Here is a 14,931-nt window from a genome sequence, read left to right as displayed (position 1 = left end):
TCCTTGAAAGAAGAAACTTTTACTGAAAATAAAGAAAGAGAAGTTACAATAAAGCCCTCATGAGAAAAAGTAAACGGGCATTTGGAGGGAGATCGTAGAGAAAACCTGAAGATACAAAAGCTAATTAATCAATCAATCATCATCATCATCCTAATAATCTTGTAAATCAACGGCTAAAACTCATCACCCTAATTTACATACACTTAAAACTAACACCAACCATCTGATTATTTTAGTTCCATAGTTAAACTTCCAAGCCAAGAAGTACCGGATGATGATGAGAGTGGAGAGCACGTACGGACTAAACTTCCTCCAACTTTTCCTCAAAACGTCGGAACGACGCCGTATTGGTTATCGGCCATGAAGGCCGCTGGAGAGACATAGAGATGGCCAACTTCCGAATCCACCTCTGTCCGTTTCGCGAACCGGCCTTTGATTCTCGGTCTCGTTTCGGCGTACGCTTTACGTGAATGATACCGAATTGTCTTCTCAAATTTCCGGTTCTTTCTCTTCTCTCTGTAACGCAAAACCCGAGCTTCACGATCGAGTCCGCATAGTTGCGTTGCTTGGTTTGTACTGGCACCGGAAACCGGCACGTTTGGATCAGTTCCCGCAATGTTTCGGCCGAATGGATATGATATATCGGACATTGATTTCCCGTCCGGAACAACTCCAACATCAGAAGACGAAACCTGAAAAAGTTAATGAATTTATAAGAACTCGTTCTTCTTTTTCTTTGATAAATTAATGAAAAGGAGAGATTTTTAAAGGGTTAATTAATTACACTTTGGCTGAGAGATTGAGTTTGGTAACTGAATGAAGTGAGTTTGGATCGGCAGAAATCGATATCGAAACAATTTTCATTGTTCATGACTTGAATTTGAGGAGGTTTCGAAGTCTGAACTGGGACAACACTATCCATACCCGCACTGTGATTCGGATACGAATTCGTGTACTCAAAATCGAGAAACGGATCCATTTCGGAGAAGAACAGCTCCCCGGATTTCATTTCATTTGTGCTTTCCAAACTCAGTTTCGAACTCGGCGTCATTAACCACGCACCACTATCCACACCTCCTTCCTCATGTTGCTGACACGCGCCACTGAACTCTGAACTCCCGTTTTCGTTTGGCGCCAAGTTCAAAGCCGAAGACTTTACGATGGAATCCGCCGAGTCGAACAACGGCTCGACCGGGTTCCTCTCGTGGCGTCTCGCCAAAGGATTCGCCGAATGGATATCGTTATCGCACGTGACGCACAGAGCCGCCGCGTCGGCCTTGCACGTGACGGCCGCGGGTGCCTGCTCACACACCTCGCACATCCACACACGTGCATGCTTGTTGACGCAGTGAATCCTCGCGTCGCAGTTTAGACAAAGAAAAGCCGAGTCTACGCGGCAGAACACAGCCGAGGCAGCAGCTTTACACGTGTCACAAGGCTTCGCCGCCACGCCCCAGCCGCCAGAAACACCCTTGTGATGGTGGTTGTGTAGTTCAATTCCCATGTCACAAATTACCAAGCGAAAAACAAAAACAGTTCCAAGAAAAAAATTTGTATCAGTTTTCGTTTTGGTGTAGACGTGTAACGTGGAGAAATGGGAGAGGGGTTTTTGATATGTTCGGTGTAGGGGATTTTTTTGGGGAGCTATGAGAGATGGAAATCTAGGTAATGACGAATGGTGAGGGGACACGTGGAGCGACAGAGGCCAAGTAAAAGGTTTAATTTTTATATTTAAGTTTTTTTTTTGTTTTTGGGATTTTTAATAATGTTTAGGGGAAGTAGTTATCAACTTGTCATATGTCTGTGCCGACGTGGGACCTTAAGCGGAGAGAGGAAAGATGAAATGACAGCAAGTTTTACGAAGTTTTTCGTTACACCTACATGAAGACATAAGGGGGTCGGGCACACCAAAATTATTTGATTTTAATTTTCCTTGGTTAAGTTTTATAATTTTAATACATATGCTTAAAGATGAAACAAATGGGTCGGGTTAGACGGATCAATCATAACCTAGTCCACATTAAAGAGGGTTTAACCTAGACCACCTTATAGGCGGGTCGGGTTGAACCCAACCCGCGTGCAATCCTCAGACATGTCGAGTTGCTATTTTGTTTGCATTAACCAACCCGGCGGGTTGGCCCAAAAAAAATTAATTAATTATTTTTTTCAAGATTCTCTCATTTTTTTAATTCTTTTAATTAAACTATTATGATTGAACTCTTACAAATAATTTTACACAATAATATTAAACTATGCTTCTAAATCATAAATATTAAAATGTATAAAACTTTGTAATATTTGACATATTGTTATTATTATTTTTTATGGTACATAAAATAAAAAAAAAAAAATACTAAAGTCTTATTCTTAAATTTCCATGTCTTGTATAAAATATAATTCATTCTTCTGCTAAAATTTCATCAATTGAATAAATAAATCTAATTTTTCTTATACTACAATTTTATTGTATTAAAATTGAATTAATATTTGAAATGTTAACAAAAACAAAAAAAATTAATTTAATTGAATTATTGATATTTGAAAACAATTACATTTATTCATTTATAAATTGTTAATTATTTATTTGAAAAGTTAAATAAATAAAATAAAAAAATAGGGCTAACCCGGCCCGGCCCACAGCCTAACCCGACGGGTTAGGGTTGGCGGGCCGGGCTGGACCAGCCATTTTCTCAAAAGTGGTGGGCCTAACCCGGCCTGCCTTTGTTGGCGGGCGGGTTAGGACCAACCCGCCTAATTAAGTAACCCGCCGCGGGCCGGGTCGGGTCGGGCCGGGCCGGGCGGGTTACCTTTCCACCGCCACTGATATGCTTATTATTATAATCTCATTCGGTATGTTATAATTAAAATTCATATTCTTAAGAAGTATAATATAGGCTTCGTTTGGTTGCCAATTGGGAATACTACTTTTAGTATTCCTAAAAAAGTTAAACAGTAAAATACCCAAAAACTCACAATATTATTCAATATTATTCAACTTTTTTTAAACCCCCTAAATTTGTTAATTTAATTAAATACCCCTAAATATTTTTTAAAAAAAGTACAAAAACACCCCAATAACCCACATTTACCAGATTCCGGCCACTACTGCCAGAAAATGGTCGAAATCTGGTAGGATGGCGCACTACCCCCTGAATCTGGCCGGTAGTGCGCCGATCTAGCCTTTTCCGGCCAGATCCACGGTGGATCTGGCCGAAAAAGGCCAGACAACCATTTGTCGGCCATCGTTGACGAGCAAATACGGCCAGATCTGGCCATCAATGGCCAGATCTAGCCGTAGACCATCATGGATCTGGCCGAAAAATGTCATATCGGCGCATGGCGCACGACTGGCAAGATCCAACCGGTCATGGGCCATACGGCGACTCCGGCCACCCTCCGACGGTGGTGGCCGGCTGTCCGTATTTGAGGGTGGATTGTGAGTATTTTTGTTAACTTTTAATGTTTTATTATAGGAGCTATTTTGTAAAAAAACAAACATAGAGGGTATTTTATTAATTTGTAAATCCTACATCGTAATACCTGCCAAATTCAACTCTTTTTTAACTTTTTTCAAAAAAAATTTCTCAAAAACACAAAATTGTGAACCAAACGGAGCCATAATTTTCTGTATGGTTTCTAGTGATATAGCGCCGATAATATTTTTTTTTTTTTAATTGATTAATTTTCCATTTATTAAAAATGATATGAAAAATCCTAAGTTACAAGACTGGTGGAAATTCCACCAATAAAAGGTTAATTTCATGGAAGGGCAGTTTGCTATTTTTAGTAGGTTAATATCAGCCATTAGTTTGTACTAGTATTATTATTGTCCTAAAAGTAATCTAAAAATATCTTCGACAATGTCAAATATTTCATCAATATTAAGGATAGCCTTTTATACATATGAATTGCCAAAATAATGTTTTAGAGACAATAAAATCTGCTTATATATATATAATATATATATATATATATATATATATATACATTTGAAGTCCCAAAATAAAGTTTTAGTGACAATAAGGCTAACTTGAAGTCTGACATCAAACAATATCTATGTAATTGTATTAAGCCGATTTATGATGACTTAATGACTATATCATGACAATGCATGGTTGACTTGCAACGCCCAATGATTAATCTAAAACAACAAAGATTCAAAATAAAGACGAATTTGAGTTTAGTTTTTGAACCTTTGATTCCAAGGGCAGAGCATAACAGAGGCTAAGCCGTGTTGTAACCTTGCTCGAATTTTTTGAAAATTTTTCAAAAAATTACAACAAATATACTTTAAAATTTTCCTAACTATGCCTCGGTTTGATTCCCTCAATTAAGTACACATGTTTTTAGAGTGAAAAACACTATAAAATCATACAAATTTATATCTGTGTAAGTAGAAATACTTATATAATATCTACCGTATAATTGAATGGCACATGCATAAAGTTAACACAATATCCACTTATTTAGGACTTGAGATGTTACCTGGTATATTTATATGAATATGAATACGAAGACATTAATACTTATACACACACAAAATCTCTCAAGGATTGACTTTGATTTTGTATTTTATGAAAATCGCAACTATTTCACTAAGGTGTCCACTCGATAAATTGACAAATAAAAAAAATTAAGGGTTTTCAATGAGAGATCTAAAGATTACATCTTTTATATTGTTACGTACCTATTCTGATAATGGGTAAATGTTAATTAAATTGTATTTTTAGAGTTTTCTTATGGATTTATTGAGTTTATCTCAATAATTTAAATAAATTAGATTAGGATATAAATAATTTTTATTTTAGTTGAATAAGTCAGCCATGTATTTAAGATTCTTTAGTTGGGGTTAAAAGTGTATTTTGGTTTGTTTAAATTGTTGAACGTGTTTTTCTATTTAGAAGGGAAGTATGGTTGTAAGCTCCCACATATTTCCTAGATTTTTATTGGAATGAAGATGATGATTATTTGCATAAAATATTCTATTTAAACTCGGGAGGTTTTTAGCTCCCTCAATTGAGCAAGAATTGTTTTCTTCTCTATTTAATATCAAAATAGGTTGAGGAAATAAAACTTCTTCAAGCATGTATGTAACAAGTGGTATCAGAGTCAGGGCATGGACCACTGAATTCAAAAACTTGAGCAATCGGTGAAAGCTTTAGCAGCAGATCAACAAAAGTTTATGAACGAAATCCAAATTTTGTTCAGCAAACTCATTGATAAGATTGATCAATTAATAGGTCACTCTTTTGAGGAGAATAGAGAAGCCAAGTGCCTCATTCAAACTCGTGCAATCATTGTTAAAAATTGCCCCGTTCAAGCAACTATAGTCCAATCATCTTTCGCTCAAGCTACTGTAGTCAAGTCAACGTCTTCCAATCTTCTTTTGCCCAAGCCACCGCAGTCTAATCTTCCTCTCAACAACTAATTTTTCCAGCAACTCATATTAAGTTGTGGTTGTCTTTTGCCTGGAGTTATCTGTTTTACCAAAACAAAATCCTTGAGGACAAGATTGTTTCAAGAGGAAAGGAATGTTACGTACCCATTTTGATAATGGGTAAATGTTAATTAAATTGTATTTTAGGAGTTTCCCTATGGATTTATTTGTTAATTAATATTGAGTTTATCTCAATAATTTAAATAAATTAGATTAGGATATAGATAAGTTTTATTTTTAGTTGAATAAGTCAACCACGTCTTTAGGATTCTTTAGTTGGGGTTGAACGTGTATTTTGGTTTGTTTAAATTGTTGAAGGTGTTTTGCTATTTAGTAGGAAAGTATGGTTATAAGCTCCCATATATTTCCTAGATTTCTATTGGAATGAAAATGATGATTATTTGCATAAAATATTCTATTTGAACTCTGGAGGTTTCTAACTCTCTCAATTGAGCAAGAATTGTTTTCTTCTCTATTTAATATCACAATAGGTCGAGGAAAGAAAACTTCTTCAAGCACATCTGTAACAAGTGATATCAGAGCCAGGGCATGGACCATCGAATTCAAAAACTTGAGCAATCGGTGAAAGCTTTAGCAGCGGATCAACAAAAGTTTATGAACGAAATCCAAATTTTGTTCAAAAAAACTCATTGATAAGATTAATCAATTATTAGGTCACTCTTTGAGGAGAATAGAGAAGTAAAGTGCCCCATTCAAACCCTTGCAGTCATTGTTAAAAATTGCCCCATTCAAGCAACTATTCAATCTTCTTCATCTCAAGCCAACATCTTCCAATCTTCTTCTGCCCAAGCCACCATAGCCCAATCTTCCTCTCAACAAGCCATTGCAATCCAAACTTATAAAGCCACTACAATATCGGAAAGTATATGGAAATTGTTTGAACTAATTTTTCCAACAACTCATATTAACTCGTGGTTGTCTTTTGCCCAAAGTTATCTGTTTTACCAAAACAAAATCCTTGAGGACAAGGATTGTTTCAAGAGGAGAGGAATGTTACGTATCCATTTTGATAATGGGTAAATGTTAATTAAATTGTATTTTAGGAGTTTTCTTATAGATTTATTTGTTAATTAACATTGAGTTTATCTCAATGATTTAAATAAATTAGATTAGGATATATATAAGTTTTATTTTAGTTGAATAAGCCAGGCCAGCCACGTATTTAGGATTCTTTAGTTGGGGTTGAACGTGTTTTTCTATTTAATAAGAAAGTATGGTTGTAAACTCCCATATATTTCCTAAACTTCTATTAATGAAGATGATGATTATTTGCATAAAATGTTCTATTTGAACTCTGGAGGTTTCTAGCTTCCTCAATTGAGCAAGAATTGTTTTCTTCTCTATTTAATATCAAAACAGGTTGAGGAAAGAAAACTTCTTCAAGCACGTCTGTAACACACACACACACACACACACACACACACACACAACACAAACACCAACACACATATATTATATATATATATATATATATATATATATATATATATTTAATAATTCTCTAGTTAGGACATCCTGACATAAATTTATTGGGATCATGCATATACACTATTAGATTTGGATTGTAACATATCATTTTGGTCTTATGTAATGAATCCAACGGTGAATATATATGATCTTGACAAAATTTAGATCAAAACATCTTGACTAGAGAATGACTCCATATATATTATAACTTATAATTAGATTACAATAAGTTGGTGTTCCACATTCTTTGTTTGTATTCATTGTTACTAGTTAGTTCTTCAAATGTTATCTACTAATAGTATAGAAAACATAAACTTTTATATCCAACATGAAATATAAACCTCATAGATAAACTATCAATGCCATTATAAAAAGAAATTTTTATTTTTCCAATAATAGTGCCCCCAAAGGCTTGAGGAATTGCACATAGAACTTACTCATACGTAAGATATATATACAACTTTTTTTATTACGTCTTTTTTCTTTTTGGGTTTATTTCATTTATCTTTTATAAAATCGCTTATATAAATATATCGACTTTATACTTTTTAATAACAACAGATAAGTTTTATATTAAAAATCTTATATAGGTTGAATGAAATAAAACATTTTTATTTTTCATATATATATATATAAAGCTTTTGATGTTTATACATTTATAGACTATAATGATCATATATAGACTATCATCTAATTAACTTTAAATGGCACATAATAAAACACTATTTAACTAACACCTAAAATTAGAGTTGTCAAGTGAACATGACAACCTCAATTGGGTCTTTGAATTTATCTAGACATCGCAAACCAAAACTCTAGAAATTCTAGATTTTTGTATACAAATAATGTATATTAGAACTCTTGAATGTATTGTTCAAGAAGTCTTGAGTTTGATTCGTCTCAATCGTAAATAGAGATGACCACTGGAGGCTTACTTAATTGTTAACTTCAAGGTCCAGGGGTGTAGTTGAGGTGTAGCAAGCTAATGTGGACACCCATGTTCATTTAAAAAAAAAAAAAAAAAAAAAAAAAGAATGTACTCATGAGTCATGAGATGAATAATTTGGATAATAAGTTTTAAAAAAAAACTTTTTTTGTGAGTGTCCGCAGGTTTTGGAAATGCAATTCCAACCCTTGTGTGTTTGGCTTTTTTTTTTTTTTTTTTTTTAGTGAGTACTTGTTGATTTTGAAAATAACATTAATTCAACCTTTAAATTTGTCAACAATTTTATCAATTTAACCTCCAAAAAATATATTAATCTCTTAGCGTTATTGATAGATTTTAGATGTTAAATTAATTAAATTTGGGTGAATAATAAAAACGTAAGTTTCTTACAAATTTAAACACAATAACTTAATGGTATGTAAAAAAAATAGGAGTCAAGAGTACATTTAACCATCGAGTAATACATTTACACCACTCTTTCACACCATTTTTATTATATCATGATGTGACATATATCACAATTACACAAATTTTATTATAATATTAAAAATTAAAAATAATTAAAAATTTATATGGTTGTAGTATATACCACATCATGATGTAATGAATATGGTGTAAAAGAGTGGTGTAAACGTAGTATTACTCTTAACCATCGTATGTTTAATAAAAGAAGCTAAACATATAGGGGTTAAGGATGCATTTCTGAAACCAATTGATACTCACTAAAGCAAAAGGCTAAACACATAGGTTTAGTATAAGAAAAAAAAAACCTAATATATCAAATAATTTATGGATATTTTGAGAATTTTTAATGAATAAATTTATTTTCTTTATTAAAAAGAAATGATATATAACATAAATTAGTGTGACCTGTTAACCCCAATCCGAACCCGAATCCAGATCCAGAGCGAGACAACTGAACAAAGAGGTGGGCACTGGGCAGGAACTGAATTTCACGGAAGTTGGTTTGGGATGCAACGTCATGTGGTGCGTGAGCTTACCTGAAAAATAATAATAAAAAAACTGAGTAGATAATTAAATTAGAAATTTAATAGGACGAGATTGCCCTTGAAACTATAAACGATATACTTGGGTACACAAATCAAGACAGTCACTGTCACCATGCCACATGTGGCAGACAGCGGGGTGGGCAAACCGTGTTGCGTTAATTGATTTGGTCTCTGATTCTTTTGTTTTTTTATTCAGGGATATTTTGGGTGGAAGATAATTTTATTTTATTCTTTTTCCGATTATTAAAATAATCAAAATAATTAAAAAAAAGGACGTTACAGGGGTTCACTGTTTTTAAGATTGGTGAACTATCCAATAGGTGTCGAGGGTTAAGTGAGGTACGTGGCAATATTTAAGGTAATTTATATGATGATCCTTGAGGTTTTGAGAAACTTTTTCAAGTCTATGAATTTCTCAAAAATTATGGTTCCGTTTGGTTTATTATTTTGATAATTTTTAGAATAATCTTTTTAAAAAAGTTAAATTAGTTGGGTATTACGATGTAAGATTTAGAAATTAACAAAAATATTCCATATATTTGTTTATTTACTAAACACCCCTATAATAAAATATTAAAAGTTAACAAAAACACCCCCTAAGCCACCCATTAAATAAGGACAGTTGGCCACCATCATCGAAGGGTAGTCGGAGTGTTTTTGTAATTTCTAAAAAAAATATTTGGGGGTGTTTAGTTAAATTAACAAATTTAAGAGGTTTAAAAGGAATTNTTCAAAAAATTTACCAAACACATTTTCAATTTCAAATTCTACAACCCAACCAAACTCAACTTAACCTTTTCAAAAATACTATTTTAAATATTCAAACAAACATAGTAGTAGATATTTTCATATTATCGAGAAAAGCTCGAATGCTCAAAAATGTTTTCTAAAGTTTTAACATTTCTATGTATAACTAACAAACAAGACTTTCTATATATTTTATACTAACTACATGATTTAAAGCTGTCAATACACTTGTATTTTGTTACTTAAATTAAAAAGACTACACAAGTATTGAAACTAAGAGTTAATATGCTTTAAGATAACTTAAATGACTAATAATTTCAAAAGATTATAGTTGTTTGCTTGAAAATTTCCTTGAAATATTAGCAATACTGTTTAGAAGTAGTGGGAGAGCTCCGTTTAGGCCTAGGGTGTGTCCTGTCCATGGCCATCCCAGGTCCCACAAATCTTTTTAATTTTATGTTGAAAAGTTATCATTTTTGTCTCTATATATTTAAGTTTTCTCTCTTGGCCACCCTAATTTTCCAAAATTCACGCTTTCGCCCCTATAAGTATCATTTATTAATTTTTGTCACCCTGTTATTCATTAAACATTACATTTTGGCCCCAAAAATAATTTTCCTGGCTCCGTTCCTGTTTAGAATTGTTTTGGTTTGACAAATAAAAGGAATAAATTTGAGAAATGAGTGGCAATGGGTTGAATTATATATGTAAGGGTAATATTGTCATTTGTATTCGAGAAATTATATTATGAGAGGAGTAATAGATTATATTATATTTCAACTTGGCTGTAGACATTATGCTATTTATTATAAATCCCTTAAAATAACTTAAAAATATATATTTACCCTACTTTATCTGGCACACCCTTTTAAAAAATATAATTATAAACCCTATCCCAAAATACCCTGTTATTTATATTTTTAATTTTTTTATGCTCCTTGTTTTAAATATAATGTTCAGTGATGAAATCTATTCACATGTGTTTCTACTTCCAAGATGTAAGAATAATAATTAAAAAATTTGAATGTATTAAACTAACTTATAAATTTTAGAGAAGTGCAAAAGAAGAAAAATTAATAAAGCAACTTACAATTGCAAAACATAAACTCTTTCAATTGTATAAACTTTGTCTTCATTATTTGAAAATAGAATTAAACTTTATTGAATTACGGTTTATAATTGCAAGAAGAAATGACATTTTTAGATACTTATAACTCTTTTATATCTTATTTAATAATTTATTTATGGGATAAAATTATAATTAAAAATTTAATAATAAATTAGGTCTAAAGAGATAAAATATGAGCGGCTAATTGCACCACTCTTTCTATTATTTAAACCCGTTAATACAATGCGAAAAAATAATTAAAAACTTAACTAAAAATAACCAATTAAATTATTAATCTTGAAATTCCTTTAAATTATTAAAAATGTACTTATAAGGTATCATGCAATTACAAACAAAAATTAAAATTTGTCCCGCTATTACAAGGATTGGGATTGGGGCAAAGGGTTGTTCAAGGCAAGCACAGCAATACAATGAACAAAAATGAAGAAGGGCTTATCCTTTATGTCCTTTTAAGTCCTTTTCACGTTTATCAATAAAGCAAAGTTGGATCTTCAAAAACTCCGTGGCTTTGTTTGGTTCACTTTTGGGAATACTATTATTAGTATTCTTAAAAAAGTTAAACAGTAAAATGTCCTTGGCTGTGTTTGTTTCAGTTTTGGGAATACTACTTTTAGTATTCCCAAAAAAGTTAAACAGTAAAATACCCAAAAACTCAGATTTTTAGGAATACTACTCCCAATATTATTCAACTTTTTTTAAACCTCTTAAATTTGATAATTTAATTAAATACCCCTAAATATTTTTTTTAAAATTACAAAAACACCCCAATAATCCACATTTACCAGATTCCGGCCACCACTACCGAAAAATGGTCGAAATTTGGTAGGATGGCACACTACCGGCTAAATCTGGCCGGTAGTGCGCCGATCTAGCCTTTTCAGGCCAGATCCACGGTGGATCTGGCCGGAAAAGGCCAGATCTAAGGCCAAAGATCTGGCCGTTGACGGCCAGATCTTTGGCCGTAATAGTCGATCACGACGGCCGAACAAACGGTCGTCGTTGACCATCAACGACGATCGTTTGTTGGCCGTCGTTCAGAGCATCTACGGCCAGATCTGGCGGTTGATGGCCAGATCTGGCCGTAGATATGGCCTTTGCCGGCCAGATCCACCGTGGATCTGGCCGGAAAAGGCCATATCGGCGCATGACCGGCAAGATCCAGCCGATCATGCGCCCATAAGACGATTCCGACCACCTCCGGTGGTGGTGGCCGACTGGGGGTGTTTGAGGGTGGGTTAGGGGTATTTTTGTTAACTTTTAATGTTTTATTATAGGGGGTATTTTGTAAAAAAATAAATATATAAGATATTTTATTAATTTATAAATTCTACATCATAATACCCGCCCAATTCAACTTTTTTTTAACTTTTTTCAAAAAACTTTTCCCAAAACCCCCAAATTTTGAACCAAACGGAGCCCTTATTCTCAAAATATTATTCTATATTTTTCAATTTCTTTTAAACCTCCTAAATTTGTTAATTTAAATAAACACCCCCAAATTTTTTTTTTTNGTGAAGAGTGACCTGCTCCCGTCAGAGCAACAAGCACACGTCAGACCTGCCAAATGATATGGAGCTCACACGTGTCCCTTTGCCCTGCAATAAATCGTGCGAAATCAGCTTGGGAAGAGAGCAATGGGACATAAAGCCGGATTATATCCTGACAATCACACCAACCCATGGATTTAATGATGATTACACGCTTCAGTTTGATATAAAATGAAGAAGACCCCTTCATTAAGGGGATTCGGCCAATTTTACACTGAGAAACTCTCTCTCTCTTGGAAACAACACATTTACTTTTCCTAAATCTTCTGTAAGTCAGTTTGCTGTCGCGACCTGACCCACACTATCAATATCAATACAAACACAAATCAGTGGACTTATGACTTGCTACCTTAGCATCCGAACCACTTTAAAAACTTTCGTTGCATTTATTTCGCTTTTTTATATTCATTATCACGTGTGTTTATTGGCCAATCAGCGTTACGCATGTGACAATTAGTTAGTGCCAAAAACCAGCATCAACAAAGATTATATAACCAAGCTAGATAGATAATGTAATATTTTACCCATGAGACTTCGGTATTCGGTTGAAAGCATCTTTAATAAGCTCCACGTAGAACTGTGTGTGGAGGAAGGTCCTACTGTTCCCAAGAAAAATAACTATTGGGTGGGCGACGAAAGAGGCTAGCTTCATGGCAGACTGCAGTTGGAAGAATTTGAAAGTCAAGCCTGTAATATTTGTATGATAGTCATACTCTTATAGAGAAATTCAAGATACAGTCAAACTTCTCTATAATCATAATGGTTTAGTTAATTAATTTTATTATAAGTTATAACATAATAGAGGTGTAGTTACAAAAATTTATTATTCTATAATTTATGTTTTAATAATACAATATTAGGATTTCAATTCATGTTTTAATAATATTATGATTTCAATTTAGTTCTTCAACTGCCTACTTTTGAAATAAGTAAAAGATCATATCTTGTAACCAATAAAGATAAGTATCCTTGATAAAATTGTAAATATAATTGCTGCATGGTCAATTGATATGAAGTCACAGACAATTGTCAATTATTTTAAGCATTGCAAAATTAGCACACTCGATATCGATGAATTGCAAGTTATAAATAAAATGGATGAGGAGAATCAAAAAGTCATTGTAGAATTGAGTGATCAGATTCGGCAACTTCACTACACTAATCGAATGGATATTAATGTCTTCCTCAATCATTCAAATAAGTAACAAGTTATATAACTTTAATTGAAGAAGAAATCCTTGCTACAATTAGATAAAAAATAAAAAATAAAAAATAATTATGAGGATGATAGTATGAGAAAGGAAATAATCATGAGAATGATAGTATGAAAATACAAAAAGTTTTGTGCTAAGAAGCTCTAAACATACTCGAAAAGCTAGAAATATTTTAGCTTCAATAAGAAGATGTTCATGCTAACAAGTAATGTACTCGTAAATTAAAAAATATGGTAACAACTCTAAATAATAAATTATTGTCCTAAATAACTTTAGATAAATATTTTATTTCATCTTAAACCTTTAACATACCATAACATTTTTTTTTTTTTTTTTTTTGTGACATACAAATAATTATTACTATATGGAAATAACTTTCTTTAAAACGAAAATTAAAAAAATTATAACTTATTATAATGTAAAATTTATTCTTATTTATAAATATCATAAATTAAAAATAGATTTTATCATGACTATCTAGTATTTATTTTTACGTAGAGTATTGTATAAACAAGAAAGAATTGCATTTGAAGCAAAAGCTCCTATCAATACGATGAAGGGATGTGTGGAATATGTATCCTGATCGAGTCATGTCTGCCCAAATTGCCGGCCCCAAGAAGAAGAAAACCAGGGCTCCGTTTGGTTCACAATTTTGTGTTTTTGAGAAAAGTTTTTTGAAAAAAGTTGAATTGGGCGGGTATTACGATGTAGGATTTACAAATTGATAAAATACCCCCTATGTTTGTTTTTTTACAAAACACCCCTTATAATAAAACATTAAAAGTTAACAAAAACACTCCCAATCTATCCTCAAATACGGACAGCCGGCCACCACCGCCGGAGGGTGGCCGGAGTCGCCGTAACAAAAACATTAAAAATATTTAGGGGTATTTAATTGAATTAACAAATTTAAGGGGTTTAAAAAATGTTGAATAAAGTTGAATAATATTGTGAGTTTTTTGGTATTTTACTGTTTAACTTTTTTGGGAATACTAAAAGTAGTGGCTTCGTTTGGTTCAAGATTGGGAATACTACTCTTAGTATTCCCAAAAAAGTTAAACAGTAAAATACCCAAAAACTCTCATTTTTGGGAATACTATTTTCAATATTATTCAATTTTTTTAAAACCCTCTAAATTTGTTAATTTAATTAAATACCCCTAAATATTTTTTTTAAAATTACAAAAACACCCCAATAATCCATATTTACCAGATTCCGGCCACCACCGTCGGAAAATGGCCGGAATGTGGTAGGATGGCGCACTACCGGCTGAATCTGGTCAGTAGTGCGCCGATCTAGCCTTTTCTGGCCAGATCCACGGTGGATCTGGCCGGAAAAGGCCAGATCTAAGGCCAAAGATCTGGCCGTTGACGGCCAGATCTTTGGCCGTAACAGTCGGTCACGACGGCCAAC

The 14,931-nt window shown here is 33.0% G+C and overlaps 1 protein-coding gene across 1 annotated transcript; it reads right to left on the bottom strand.

Annotated features, from left to right (window-relative positions):
- On the bottom strand, window positions 1-1,528 carry LOC116114005 (zinc finger protein CONSTANS-LIKE 5-like). The gene is made up of 2 exons (XM_031400152.1): window positions 785-1,528; window positions 1-692 (listed from the first exon to the last, which is right to left on the bottom strand). The coding sequence occupies exons 1-2, from the start codon at window positions 1,502-1,504 to the stop codon at window positions 324-326; spliced, it is 1,089 nt and encodes a 362-aa protein (XP_031256012.1). The 5' UTR covers window positions 1,505-1,528; the 3' UTR covers window positions 1-323.
- Window positions 1,529-14,931: the final 13,403 nt, after the last annotated feature.

The sequence above is a fragment of the Pistacia vera genome, unplaced genomic scaffold (assembly GCF_008641045.1).
Source record: "Pistacia vera cultivar Batoury unplaced genomic scaffold, PisVer_v2 Contig699, whole genome shotgun sequence".
In the NCBI taxonomy this organism is placed as follows: Eukaryota; Viridiplantae; Streptophyta; class Magnoliopsida; order Sapindales; family Anacardiaceae; genus Pistacia; species Pistacia vera.
The sequence above is the reverse complement of the archived record's forward strand: the minus strand, read 5'-3'. Positions and strand labels throughout refer to the sequence as shown.

What these genes read in the sequence shown, in the direction of transcription:
- LOC116114005 (XM_031400152.1), bottom strand. Translation starts at nt 1,504, where the DNA reads ATGGGAATTGAACTACACAACCACCATCACAAGGGTGTTTCTGGCGGC. An exon ending in CTCAATCTCTCAGCCAAAGT is followed by an intron (nt 693 to 784) that starts GTAATTAATTAA and finishes TAACTTTTTCAG; the next exon opens with GTTTCGTCTTCTGATGTTGG.